The sequence below is a fragment of the Zosterops lateralis genome (genome assembly GCF_965231275.1).
Source record: "Zosterops lateralis genome assembly, chromosome: 6".
In the NCBI taxonomy this organism is placed as follows: domain Eukaryota; kingdom Metazoa; phylum Chordata; class Aves; order Passeriformes; family Zosteropidae; genus Zosterops; species Zosterops lateralis.
In genome coordinates, this window is record NC_139761.1 from 43,907,791 (window position 1) to 43,922,615 (window position 14,825).

Genomic DNA, 14,825 nt, shown 5'->3' on the forward strand with positions numbered 1-14,825 from the left:
TGAGGGCCACCCACATGCAGACTAGGAGGATGTGTCACATGAGAGCCATACAGTTCTCAGTATGGTTCACAGTTCAGTGTTCAACTTTACTGAAGTTTTTTACATCTTTTACAGAAGATGGAAAACTTTAACACAAGAGCACCTTTCTCTTCCTCCCTACATCCACTCTTCCTGCAATCAAATAAACATAATACTAGGTATCACCTTGATGTGAAATAATGTTACATTTCAACTGTGAAGGTCTTCAAGAGGGAAGGCTGAACTACCTTCTGTTGTCAGAATCTAATTTATCTGAGCTGGGTTATGTTGGAGAATCCAAAGCCCTTTGCCTAGCCTGATGATGAGCCTAATGTCTGAATGCCTAGAAATCTCAGCAGATGACATAGCACTCCTAGGGAAAGATCAGGAGCTCTCCTGAATGTCCACACTTAACCATGCCTGCAGGAGGCATAGAGGAAACCTAAATGGCAAAGATAGAACAGGGGATCCTCACAGAAGGTAACCCTGTAGTGTGTTCTGAGTCAGTTGATGTCTTCAAGGTGCACCAACTCAGAGCTGTTCATTGAGATACTTCAGCAGTTAGATATTGTGGAAAACATATACATTTAACCTGAAACTTCACCTTTAGGCTATTCTTACACAGAAGGGCAGGTTCACCTGAGCTAACCAACAGAGCCTGCCTCCCGGGGCTGCCATCCACGTTTCCTTCACTGTATTTCCATATAAACATGCTGATCCCCTCTGTGGGTGGTAACTGCTTAGAGCTGTAATGCACAGCCAACACTGTGCTGAATCAGCACCACTGCCAACAAAAGAACTCCTCTTTTCATTCTCTCTGTGCACAAATCCTGTTTGCTGCCACCCTGGCTTGCAAGGGCAGGGATGGGGACAGTGTAATACACAAGGCGAACAAAGTGGTTGTCTTTGCTTACATAGGGCAGGAAGAGTAAAACTCCCAGGAGCACAGATAAATCTTCCCTTGCTTTAAGCTGTGCCATGCAGTCCTTCGGGGGTTGGCTCAGTACAGCTGTTTTGATAAATAGTGTCCATGTTATGGTGGTAGTTTGTTTTCTCTGCTTTTTTTGCCAGATGTGGGGGTTTTTTGGGGTTGTGATGTATAGGCTCCCTCAGCCTGAGCCATGTCAAGGATGTCATATCACAGCAGAAGTAGCTCATAACTTTCAATTCTTTTCTTTAGTGCCTCAGTTTTAAATATGTCCTTTGGCTAGAAGCTTTCCCCAGAGGGGTTGGCCAATATATGCCCACTGCAGATGAAGTCAAGATAATACTTTTAATTCCATTGTGTATCTGATGACCTGCAGCACAAAATTAACATGCTTAGTTTTATAATATCCAGGAGAATTATGATATAATTACAGTTTCACTGTTGAGGAAACCGAGGTCCATTGAATTGTGTGTACCTGTGGTTTAAACAGCAATAGACCTCACGGTCTGTAAAGGGTCCTGTCAGCTGGGCTGTAGCCAAGAGGTTTTTAAGAGCTTTGGCAGGTTTCCTGACCTGCCAATTCTGAGTCTTAATCACAGGATCCCATGTCGTCAGTACAGTGTATCTGCTTCTTTGCCAAGTTAAATAAAATGCAAATCAGAACCCTTATGCCTTTTACATTTTCCACTCTGTTTTCATAATTTTTGAAAACAGAGAAAGCGAACAATTAAAACCAGTATTCTGTGTATGGTTCTTTCATTCTTTGTGCATATGTCTTGATATTTTTTGTTCAGGGACACACATCAAGTCACAGTTTACCTTTACATCTATAAATAATACTGCTCCCAGTACATGGTGGGCATTCCAGAAACTTTCCTTCTGTACTTGCACACATACTTAATTTTAATCAGAAATGTACCAGTTCTAAAAACTAGAAAATATTTTTTCTGGTTTGGGTCAGGATAAACTGTAGCCTGATAAGTATGACAAAGATGAATGGGTTAATTTGTATTGCTCTGTAACTTCCATAAGGGTAGATCCCTGGGGTATGTTTCACCAGTGAAAGAATGTTTTGAAAATGTAGTGTATAACCTGATACCTGCAAGGATGTCTCTGACAGACCTGACAGAACTAGAATTCAACTCATGCATTTTATGCAAAGCAAAGTTGAATTATGTCTCTCTAATGCATATTTAAAGCAGATGTCTTTTTTTTTTTTTTCTTCTACATTCCATCAGATTATTTTAAAAAATGAGGGGCTCTGCTCCATTGGTGTAGCTTCCTACAGCTGCTCAGTCATTTCTCTGTAGGTAGCACACTCCTGATGTTTAAAAATCAGCCATATGACCTGAGCAAAGGTGACTGAGTCAGGAGGTGTCTTAAGTCAACTCATGAGTTGTCAAAGGAAGGTGTAGGAACATGGAGGCCTCCATGGGGAACATGGGGGCCTGAGTCTCAAGATGAGAAGAGTATGAAACAGGCTCCAGAATTCTCTTTCCTTCAGACTGTGAGGCCCAGGAGCAGATCCAAAATTCATCTCACCTCTTTGGTGTGAAAATGCAGTCTTTGCAAACCAGTAGGTCTACACTGGAATAGGCAATGTGGGAGCTACAGTTTAATCCTAAATACACATCTGCAGCGTTAGGAATCTTCTGGAAGATCGAGTACATAATGAGTTTAATTTATAAAATATCCTGCTGAACAGTTAGCAGCATGGCCTCTCCCAGGCCCACTTCTCCTTTTCCTGCTGTACCAAGGCTGAGCCCAGCCCCCTGACCATTGCACATTCTCCAGAGGCACTTGGTGTTGCTCCCTCTGTTTCTTGTTCGTATTCTGGTGGGGTGCTTTGGCTCTGTGCCCACTTGAATTCCAATAGCAGCATATAGCATGGCTGTTAATGAACAAAAGCCTTGCACAGTGGCTGGATCGAAGCTAGGAAAGGACAGACATTGTGGGAAAAGGCTTTAAGTATTTCCCTTCTGCACTAATTCCTGTGCCTTATTTCTGCTCTCAAAAGACGGGCAAGTGCCACACATTGGGGATTTACTACCATTTTGCTTTCTAATGCAAAACGTGCTGTAGTATTTTGATTCTGTTTCTCTGGCTGTTTCTGTTTCTATTACATCCCCAAGCTTTCCTTGTTTCTCTAATTGGTGACTTCTTAACATCACAATGTAAATAGCTTTTGAACCTTACAGTTATTTGATACTGTAACTTTCAGTACTTAGAACTTTATTTAGAGCAAATAGAACAATTGTTAGCGAACAAGGACAATAGAAATATGCCCCCTGCAGTGCCTGACCCTGGATAAAAGTTCTGACATTGTATTATGGTTAGGGACCTGATGCACATGTATAAACTGTATGACTTCAATTTAGACTTCACTGTTCTGACACTTGAATGTTCTCATGGAACAACTGTATAGAGTGGAGCTGGTTTCTAGACGTTGTGATGAAAAATTTGATGAGTGTGGGGTCTTTGTGTGGTTAGAGACTTGTTGATTCACTGAGGGTGTAGGACCTAAGTACCTAAATGCCCAAATAAATAGTATTCAGGGTACATAGGTAAGCAGTCTGACTCTTTGTCCTTGTTTCCCCAAGATTTTCCATGCTGAGCCTGGAGTTTGACTATACGTGCCAGTATGACTATGTGGAGATCCGTGATGGGGACAATTTGGACAGTCGAATAATAAAGAAATTCTGTGGAAATGAGAGGCCACCTCCCATCCGAAGCACTGGGTCTTCACTTCACGTCCTCTTCCAGTCTGATGGATCCAAGAACTTTGATGGATTTCATGCTGTCTTTGAAGAAATTACAGGTAACACCATCTAAAAGTGGAACATACCACTCATTCTCATTAATTCAATTTCACTAATCTATTTCCCTGTTTTGCTTCATTAAAAACTTTCATGCTGTGTTGCCAACAGCAACTTACATAAAGTCAGTGTGGGGAAGATTCAAAAGCTGTCAGATGGCATGTGAATGTGAGGCTCTTCTAAAAAAGACTGAATTCCTTCTACTTGTGTGAAGAACAAGCACATCAGCCAGCAGAGAAAAGCTGCTGTTTTGTGTGACTTTTCTGTTTGAATCAAAGAATTAAGAGCAGAGAGGAAGTAGAAGAAGGGACACGTGTATCTGCAATGGCAGAATTGCTCAATGCTGTTTTGCAGGAGCAGAATCACTGTTTCAAGCAGCAAAAAACCTGACGCAAAGTCTCATAGATAGCTCAGTGAAAATGCACTGACAGAACTCTTGTGTTGGCTCATCTACCATTAGGAATTAAAAAAACCCCCAACCAACCAAGACCAAAACAAACAAAAAATCCCCAAGTGTGTACAAAGAATGAATTATTTTCATTAAGAAAAAAAAAATGAAAAGGTGTTCCCCATTCTGTGATGATCTCAGTGTTATAAATGACAGAAGCATGGCTCCAGAATTACTGGTTTAGTTACTGCTCGGTGCTTCAGTCCCCTACATTGCTTTCCATAGTTTCAAAATAGCACTGAAAGTTCAGCTGGCTCCTCATTTTGCCACTGTATTTGCAGCAGCCTCCATGCTCATCCTGGATCTTTCTTGTTTAGCTATGTAAGGAATTTTGGTCAAATCTATCTACAGTACTCCTGGCACAGAAGGTTAATCAGACTGTGCTGCTTTGCCGTAGATAAACCCTGCAGGATCTATGACTCACCATAACTTGCCTGTACACCCTGGTGACCCACATTTCATGAGGTCATCCAGGGTATATCTGGCTCAGGAAATTTAGTTATTTTATATAACCGTGATATAAATACACAAACCTAGCTCTTAACAATGATCAGAGGTGTAACTAGAAATCTGAAATGTTCATACTTCTGGATGTAGCACCTATGCCATTTCTCAGCCTGCCCTGTTCTTCAAATGTCACCTTTAGTACCTGTTAGCAGGAGCAGTTAGCTATTGATAGTTTGCCTGGGCTTACAGCAGGAGAGGTGATATAGAACAAACGAGTGTGGCGTGGGCTATGTTGCATAAGGGCTGCCTACACTCAGGGAACTAACATTTTCCATATGGTGCAAGCTGAATTGGTTCTGTTTTCTCTGCCCAGCAGGGAACACTCGGTATTTGAATATTGTTGAGCACTTTATTTCCGCCCCATTTTGAGTGGTAATTATTCTGAGGCTGTGAGGCTGCAAGTGTGGTAATCCACACAGAGCACATTGTAAAGGGCTTCTCAGAGTTTGTGAGGAGCTCTATTTGTGCACTTTATTATGAGGCTGTTCTGGTCTAATGTGTAGTGCAGTGAAAGGCTTTTCAAACACTCCCAGTGTCTTTTTATGTGAAGCACTAACCTGGCCAGCAGGACCATTTAAGGGAAGAATACAGTGTGCATGGGGCAGCATAGAATTGAAAGCAGGGGCAGCACAGGACCGAAAGCTCTGGCAGCACACTGAAAACTGAAGCATTCTCCCTGAAATTTCCCTCTGTGCACAGCACTGTGGAAGAGCCAAGGTACCCAGAACAGATTTCATGGGGCTTACTAAAGCAATTCCCTGTGCTGCAGGTGAGAGCAGCAGCAACAGAGGTGCTTACAGGATGTGGACTAGGACATGAAGGTGATCTGGTGTCCCCAGCACCTTAGTGGTGTAGTGGAAAGGACTGAAGAAGTATGTCAAAAGTGAATTCCTTCTTTTTCTGCCTCCGCTTCCTGTGAGCTCTGTACTGGCTTAGAAGCCATAGTTTGCTGAAGCTGGGGCACTCACTGCACAGAGATCACTGGTTCAAATTCCAGAAAGGTTTTGATTGATACAAAATAAGCTGCAAAGCCTGTGACCTTTAGGAAAGGTCATTGTATGTATAGTTATTAAAGGATGAAACCACACAACCTGCTGCGCTGCCTAGTCTGGAGGCAAGTGCTAGGTCCCATCCCTTGCCAAGTGTGAAATGGGAACCAGTAATTGGCATGAGTGACTAGAAGTCACTCAACAGAATTCAGATGAGAAGCATGGGAGGCCAGATGGGGAGCTATCAGAGTCTCTTAAGGATTAGACATATGCTGGATCCAGTTAGATGAAAGCCAGTTACTGACTTTCAATAATGCTTTCCTTTCTATACACCCAAGGTACTGACACGACATAGTGTCTTTAAACTTTTGTAGTATTGTCCCTTGTTGTTTGACTTAAGCCAGGAAATCAAGACTCCTTAAAACAGAAAAAATATTTAGTGGTTTTTAGTATCAGGCATTTTTAAAGACAGTATTTGACACTTACCCTTGTTCACTTGACATGCTTACTTTTCCAGAATCAGGAGACAAAGCTGGAACAAAGAAAAAGATAGATGTTCACTAGTTTCAACCAGTGACTACAAAATATCAGTCTGTAAGGAATCTTCTGCTTCTCCTTCCCTTTCTCAGTGCTATTTTACATTAGTTGTATACAGTACAATTTCCACATATGTGTTTTAACGAATTAATTACTGTCCTTAGTCAGGCCTTAATCTTCAATGAGACAGGGAAGATATTCATTGCTCAGCCATGTATAAATTGCTCTTGCATCACCACATGAAACCTCCAGAGAAATCCATATGTGGCATCTATATATTTCTTACCTCATGCCATCTGGATAATAAGAAACTTCTCTGAGAGAAGCTGCTCTGAGGTTGGTCCATATGGTGGCAGTGACAGATCCTGGCACATGGGGGCTTTTCCTGAGATGGGAGACACCTGAGAGCTTGTGGGAGGTGCTGAGGAGATCTGCACATTGCCAGAATAAGCAGCCCTCTGCACCCCCATGCCTTTCAGAGCAGCCCAGGGTGCAGCCAGGGTGTGCAGCAGTTCATGGCACCTTGGGAGCACATGGAGAGCAAGGTCCTGCTGCAGCTGCAGAGCTGAGCCCAGGCAGGGTCCGCACCCCCTGGGATGGAACACAGCTCTGGTATCCCCTCGGCAGGAGCTGTGTCCTCTGCACACACCAGGAAGGAGATGATGACCCAGGCAGGGCTGACACATAAACATGGAGCCATCCAGCTCTGGCTGCAGGCAGGGCCAGATCCTGTCCCTTTTGACTCAGTCATCACTGGCAAGCTCTCTTCCTACACTGCTCCTGCAGAGGGACTGCAAGGCAAGGCTTAGGGCAGCAAAGTCCTTCCCACTGTAAGAGAAGATCAGTGTTGTGATCTCCTGAGGAACCTCAACATACATGAGTCTATGGGACCTGATGAAATACATCCCAGAGTCCTGAGGGAATTGGCTGATGTAGTTGCCAAGTCACTTTTCCTGGTATTTGAAAAGTCATGGCAGTTAGGTGAAGTCCCTGGTGACTGGAAAAGAGATAAAAATACACTCGTTTTTAAAGAGGGACAGAAAGGAGAACTCCAGAAACTGACCTGTCAGCCTCACCTCTGTACATGGGAAGCTCATGGGAACAGATCCTTCTAAAAGCTGTGCTAAGGCACATGGAGGACAGGCACATGATTCAGGACAGCCAGAACAGCTTCACCTAGGGCAACTCCTGCCTGACCAATCTAGTGGCTTTCTACAGTGAAGGGACTACAACAGTTCACAAGGGAAGGGCTACAGAAGTCATGTCTGTGGATTTTCATAAGGCCTTTGGGCATGGCCACAACATCCTTCTGGCTAAACTGGAGAGAGATGGATTTGATGGGTGAACTGTTCGGTGGATGAGCAGCTGATTGGATGGTCAGATCTAGAGGGTGGTGGCCAACAGCTCAATGCCCCAGTGGACATCAGTGACAAGTGGTGTCCCTCGGGGAGCCATATTGTGACTTGGATTTTGTATGATAACACACTCATTTTTTAGTGATTGCTAAGTAGTGCTTACTCTAAATCAAGGACTTTTGCAGTTTCTCCTGCTTTGCCAGTTGCACAAGAAGCACAAGGAGGAGTTGCACAAGAAGCGCAAGGAGGAGTTGCACAAGAAGCTGGGAGGGAGCATGGCCAGAGCAGCTGACCAAAATTGGCCAAAGGGATATTCCATACCACAGAATATCATGCTCAGCATATAAATTGGAGGGAGTTAGTTGGGAGCATGTTTTGCTGCTTGGGCAGGGGCTGGGCTTCAGTCAGTGGTGTGGTGAACAACTGTGTTTGTGGATAGACAGTTTTTTTCTTTCCAGCATTATTTCTCTCTCTCCCTCTCCCTCTCTCTCTACCTTTCAATGTAATTATTATTCCTATTATTATTGTTATCATCATTTTTATTTTAATTATTAAACTGTTCATATCTCAACTGATGAGGTTTACTTTTTCTTTCTCATTTCTTCTCCCCACCAGAGGTGGTGGAATGGGTGAGTGGCTGCATGGTACTTAGCTGCTAGCTGGGGTTAAACCACGATAGTTCTGTTCACTCATCTCCTCTTAGAACAGGTACCAAAAAATGCATGTGTGTGTTATTACACAACGGAACTTGCTGGTATATAATGCACAGTTACACATTCTGATATTAAGTTATGCTGGTATATACAGTTTGATGTATATCACTATTAGATTGTTGTATGCATGAGTTTCCCAGGGACAAAGCAACTCCCAAAATCTAAACCAACAAGATCCAAGACACAAAAAACCCACAAAAACCATGGATCCCAGAACATATCCCTAAACTCTGGGTTGAATGGCAGGAAAAATGTAGGTTGCTGTTAAACTTCTTTGATTTAGTTTAAGCTCTAAACATGAATTGAACTTGATGTAAATTATTTTTGTTCCATAAATCTTTCTCCCCACTTGACTGCAGTTAAAGGAAAATGGTAAAAGTAATGTATGATGGGAAAAGAACTGGTTATTCCTATTAGATCCCTCCTCTAGTAGGTAAGAGCAGAAGACTTTTTGACACACATCAGGCCCTTTACTGTGTCTTTCTAACTTCTAACCAAAATATGTAATTTACCCCAAGACACAACCACCATGAGGAAAAACAGATAGGTTCCCCATCGTATGAGAGACCATGAACATTCTTGCTTTTACAGCTTGTTCTTCATCTCCATGTCTTCATGATGGGACGTGCATTCTAGACAAAAGCAGCACCTTCAAGTGTGCCTGTCTGGCTGGCTATACAGGGAGTCGCTGTGAAAACTGTGAGTACAGGCACTGTGTGCATGAGCAGCCTCTAGGGTTGTCACCGATGCATTAATTTTAAAGAGTGTCGTTGGTGTGTAGGTTTGGTCAGTCATAGAGCCAGAGAACACATGGAGTCTTTTGTGGCGTTTTTTAAGACATGTTTCTTGCAGTTCATGAAGATTGCCACTCAGTCATTCTGGAGCTTTATGCCAATGTGTAAAACAGTGAAATAGACTCAGAGCTGGGAAACTGCACACAAGAAATCTTTGTAAAGAATTAGCCTTATCAGACAGAGGTATCCTTGCGTGCTGCTTTCCACTCTGTGCATCAGCTGTTCCCTGCTGAAAACACATACCCCAGCTGAGCCCTGTGCTTAATGCTCTAGACTGACTTAGTCATAGGAAACTCATCTTTCCTCACAGTCACCTGGGAAGTACAATTCTGGCACCATGAATGAGAGAGACTTGGGATCAAAACAAATGAAAAAGGGTAGATTCTGTTCATATCTGTGTTGGTAGTCCTCATAGTCATACACCTGGTTTTGTTCTGACAAGTGAATTGTAAAATAACTGGATTCAAATCAATTGTCTGTTCCAGTGATTTATTTCTTCATACATGAGAAAATAGTTCTATAACAGGGCTCAAAAGAACATGAGGGAGTAAGAATTTTGCAATATATGCCATGATAAAAGCTGTGTCATCTATACTAACTGAAAGGAGCATTCTGCAATACTTAAAGTCACTGAGCTAGAGCTGATCCCAGAGGATATCAGTGATAGTGGTGAAATCCACTCGGGATCATATTTGGCCCAAGACAGAAAACATGGCTTACTGTATCCTGCTGTGGCATTCCTCTGGCCATAAGGCACACAATGCCTTGCCTGCTAGCAGAGTTTTCAGTTCTATGTCAGAGGAACCAGTATACACCAAACCTCTCTTCAAAGTCCTCCTCCTGTGTATGCCATTGTTAGGAGTGGATTTATCTCCTGGAATTTCTTTTATTTCATCTGGGGAGTTAAATCACAGTGACATGATACCACCTTTGATGAATCATTTTGAGGTAAAAGACCTTTTAATTTCTACAGATCTAGAAGTAGCTCAGACATGAGGAGAGACAGTTTCATATTTTCTGTAAACCTAAAAAAAGTTGTTTCTGAACAGATTGCACAGATTCCTGGTATGTTTTCTGTAGGGAAGAGGTTGCTAAAAATTGGAAGTTCCTGACCAAGTGGACTAAGTGTGTCTGGTTCTTCTTCTAACAGCTTTTTTCCTGTGAGTAGTTGTTTAGCAGGTCATTTAGGGACTAGAAACTCCTGAGCTCTTTGCAACTGTTCAGCCAGATTAGTTCTGCTCCTTTAGAAAGGAGTGAGGAAAAAAAAAAAAAAAAAAAAAAAAAAAAAAAAAAAAGAAGGAAAGATTCCTGTCTGATTCAGAACCAACCTAAATTTCAAATAATTACATTTCCAGCAAACCTCAGCCCGACTTTTGGCAGGCTCTACAGTACAGGCAAGGCAAGGAATGAAGCTCATATTCTTTTACTGACTTTCTTTTGTAATTCCAGTGTAGAAACTTCACCCGTGCAACTCACACAGCAAACAACAGAGGAGATAGTTGAAAAACAATAGGATGATATTTCTGTCACTGTAAGCAATGGAAGGTACAGGTACTAACAAGATGAAAGAAAGGAGACACTTAAACATATATAGAGTAAGATTTTTAACTTGACGGTAATCTTGTAGTTTGATTTGTGAAAGAACAATTTCAGTGGATAAAATTCTGTTACTTTATGATGTTTGTGGCTGTATGTTTGCTTTTTGCTCATGCAAGGCATAATATTGTTTTCCAGCACCTATATTGCTGCCTTCTATGTGAATAGCAAACCTCACAATTGGAAAACATCACGGCAAACCTTTTTTCTCTCTGGCTTCAAGTAAATTTTTTTTTTACGATACTTCCTTCAGTTTTGCCAAAATGCATCCTGAGTATTTTTCAATGTATGGGGAGAAAAGTCAGAAAATTAAAGTTTGATTTGTTTTTTTAAGAACAAAAAGAAGAACTAGGAAAAATATCTATGGTTATAATTCTTCAAAAGCTCGTCGTAGTTTCCTGAACAGCATTTTAGTTTAAATATTAAAGAGAGATTGTGTCTTCTTCAGAATCTTTCTGTTAGGTCTTTCAGCAAAAGACTGGCTTGTGAGGTAGAGCCAAGGGAAATGTATTTCTGCAGAAAACGGTCATAAAATAGTCACTTTTGGATATGACTTTGGACACTATAAGACTGACTTTTTTTCAGTCTGGTTTTCTTGGAGTAAGTCAGGTGCAATCCCATTAAAGTTAATGGATGAAAAATAGGTATAAGAGAGAAGAAAATTAGAGCCCCTTAATGTTAAGTGCATGTAGAAGCTCTGAGGTGGTGCAACAGAAGGTACCCAGAGAGATATGAGGGTTTAAAAGAAATCCAAGGGACATAGTTCAGATGAAGAGAGACTGCGGGATTATCTCATTGAGGAACAAGTTAAGGCCAAATTAAAGAAATTTAGCAATGGGTATTTCATGACAGAATCAGTTTTTATTTCATCCCTTACCATTCCAATGCAGCTCTATCTTTTTGTCTGTTACCAAGGTTAATTTTAAAGATGTGGGAATCACCACTGGAATTATGGAAATCACCTTAATGAGATAAACCACAGGGAACCTATTGTTTCCTCCATTAAATTAAATTCCATCTATTTAGCAGGATGATCAACATTGGTCAAGCTGCTTTCCTGGGGTCATATTTAACCCTAATTGCTCTGTCACTTACAATTTGCAATATTAATAAAATAATCCAAGGTAACAGGTTACTTAAAACTAGCAATCTCTTTTATCTTCTACTATAGCAGCCAAGAAATTAACATTTTGTTTACAATTTGGAGGGCTAATAATGGTGATTTAAAGGCTTCAACAGTATGAAGTGAAACGTAGGCATTTATCTTTCTGACACCTGCTAATATATTTCAGTCAGTCCTGTTTCAGGGCAAGAAATATTTTATATAATTATGTCTGATTTCACTCCAGAGACTATTAAAAAAAAAGGTATATGAAATTGTAAAACAAATGCTAACCTTCTAAGTTCTGACCCAAAACACAATGAAGACAAATCCCAAGGATTGCAAAAAATACCTTCTTACAAATAAACATGCTTTGCTATCATTATAGAGTAGGTAGAGAGAGCTAATTCCTGTTTTAAATACTGGTGCTTCTTTCTGATCTTAAAGTGAATTTGCAGTATACCTCCATACCCCTCCCAGTGACCCCTAACCATGCTGACATGATTGAGAGCCAACTCAGGCTTTTCTCTTTGACCTTTGTATATTCTAATGCTGTCAGAGGCATTAGGAACCCACAAAATCAGATAATCTTGTTCTCCTAGCATACAAATACACTGAGACAAACCAGAAATTTCATCAAGAGAGGCAGGGGAAAACTAACAAGCTGACTAGTGCACTACCTGCCTGCTAAAAACCATCCACTCCAATGTCAGACTGTCCATGACTCTGTGCAGTGTGACAACTGCTTGTTCAACTCAAACTAAGAATGGTCTTTTCCAAAGTCTCCCCGTTGAGTTTGCCTGCTGAGGATGCAGCTGTAGAGACAAAATTGCTGGTACCCCATAGCAAATGCTCTTGCCCTCTGCTTGTCCTCCTCCTAGGACGGGCTGTTCTGACTCAAGAGTCCTCCCAGGGCTTGCTGGCCCCAAAGCAAGAGACCTTGACCTCATCCTGCCCAGAAATTTCCTGTTACCTTCATTTCAAACAAAGCCAGGCAAACTGGAGTTCCTACGCAAATAAGAAGAGCTTCTCTGAATGGGGAATTCAGGGCTGAGATCTGATTTCCATTTTTATTCTGTTTCTCGCTCCTGTCTGCCAAGTAGGAGAGGTTTGTTCTGCATCCTAATGAAGAGTCTAATCCAACTGACAAAACTGTATAAACTAACTCCTTGCTGTAGCCTTTGATGTTGCTAGGGCTGGCCTTACTGTGTGCCAACAGGCCTCTGAATATAGCTTTCAGGCCTTTCCCCACTGCTGATATGATCCACTTCCATCCTTTTTGGCCCCATACATCTGTGACTTGGGCTGGTTCTGAGGGATGCACTCATCCTATCAGAGCGACTGACATCTAAGATAGGGAGGAAGCATTAACATCCCACCAACCACACCCCACCCCCTGTTCTGCTGTGGGAGAAGGGAGCCCAGCTGTCAGTGCTTGGCATAAGCTAAACAGAGTTTGAAACCCAGCAGAGCTTAGGAGGAGGCACTGGGGAGAGGTTCTGGGCATTGAACCTAGTTTTCTTACCTAACCTTGAATATGTAATGCAGAGTTTTCTAACAGAGTGCTTGGAGAGGTTTTTTTTTAAATTTTTTCAAAAAGATTCTCAGTAATAGATTTCGAGGAGTGCCATAATCGCTGTGTAAGTGCATAATTTTACATTATATCAGTGTATAATCACTGAGCCATTTGCAGCTCACATGTTACACCTTACCTACACTGCATGATTACAATGGAGAACTTCAGGTATAATTAAATAAATGCCCCTGAGTCCTTTCTTGCAACGTTGTCCAGGAAATCAGTCCTATTCCAGCTAGGGAAGATGTTCCAAATAGAAATATTAGAAATATGACTCTTCATTTCCCTGCTCCTGGGAAATGGCGTTTTGGTTGTTTGTTGGGTTTTGCTTGAATTTTCAAGTGGAAAAGGGCTTGTTACAGATTTTTGTAAAGGGACAGAGTTTTTTCTTCCTTGTGTCAAGGTCACTTTTTTTGGGTGGCTATGTCAAAGTGATGAGATTAATGCCACTCCTTCTCCACCATATTTCCACTATCCTTGCTATTGGCATATATATATAGGATGGGAAATAAAAAGCCTGCTCCTGCTGTTGAAGGACATATATACCTGGAGCAGCTAAGGAGCAGAGGCTAGTGGCCTTTTTTCACTGTCACAGTCCAAGGGCTCACCTGCCTTGAGACCCACACAAAAATGTTTCACTCAGTGTGGCAATTTTCAGGTTTTGAAGATCTGTTAGGGGCTACAGGCTGAAGCTGAACACAGCACCACCTTTAGCCTGTCATGCAGCAGCTCTATAGTGTGACCACAGAATGGTCTCAGTGGTGGCTGTTTTCCAGAACCTTCCTGGAACTGCCTCTGAGAGGCAACATAATATGGAGAGGTTTTTAGTAAGTCACTTCAGAGTTCAGTTCTGGTGGCATAATGCCCTCTCTTGTTTTACTGAGCTGATCAGAACAATATTGTGATGCTGAGTAGATGTTTGCTAGGATGTTATCTGTGCTTCCCCATCCTGCCTCACAACATACTCACTGCCCTGCAGTACACTCCTTTCCAGGAGAATCATGTGTTTTCAAGGCAATTTATATTGGTTAGTGCCTAGTGCAGGAATTTGAAGGGCTTGGGTCGAGATGGAGGTAGAGATTTCTGCTCCCAGTTTTCACCTCAGTATATTTCCTGGAGATTTCTCCCTTGGTTAGAAGGATATTGGAACTGCTCACAGAAAAACTGCCAAACCACCAAACACTATGTGTGGTGCTTTAAGATAACCTAACATCAATTCTGATTTATCTTAATTCACTGAGCAATAAGCTAAAGCTGTGCAGCTCGTGTTACACAAACAGCCAAGATGCCTCATTGGAGCACAGAAACTCCTAGGAGAAAAATGATGTTGATGGCTGAGGATGGATATTGCTACAAACATCTGAAGCAGTCACTATACCTCAGCTGCTTGTAAATCAACCTGCAAAAAACTGGTCCCTTGGACTGGCCTTACTCTTGGTTCCATTA

At 41.8% G+C, this 14,825-nt stretch overlaps 1 protein-coding gene across 2 annotated transcripts in view; it reads left to right on the top strand.

Moving 5' to 3' along the window:
- The window catches only part of PAMR1 (peptidase domain containing associated with muscle regeneration 1), a 56,356-nt gene that overhangs the window by 17,432 nt on the left and 24,099 nt on the right, over positions 1-14,825 (top strand). For both annotated transcript variants that reach the window (XM_083864454.1, XM_083864455.1), the window contains exons 5-6: positions 3,547-3,764; positions 8,903-9,010. In XM_083864454.1, coding sequence (XP_083720580.1) covers positions 3,547-3,764; positions 8,903-9,010 — 326 coding nt within the window. The remainder of the gene's footprint in view (positions 1-3,546; positions 3,765-8,902; positions 9,011-14,825) is intronic.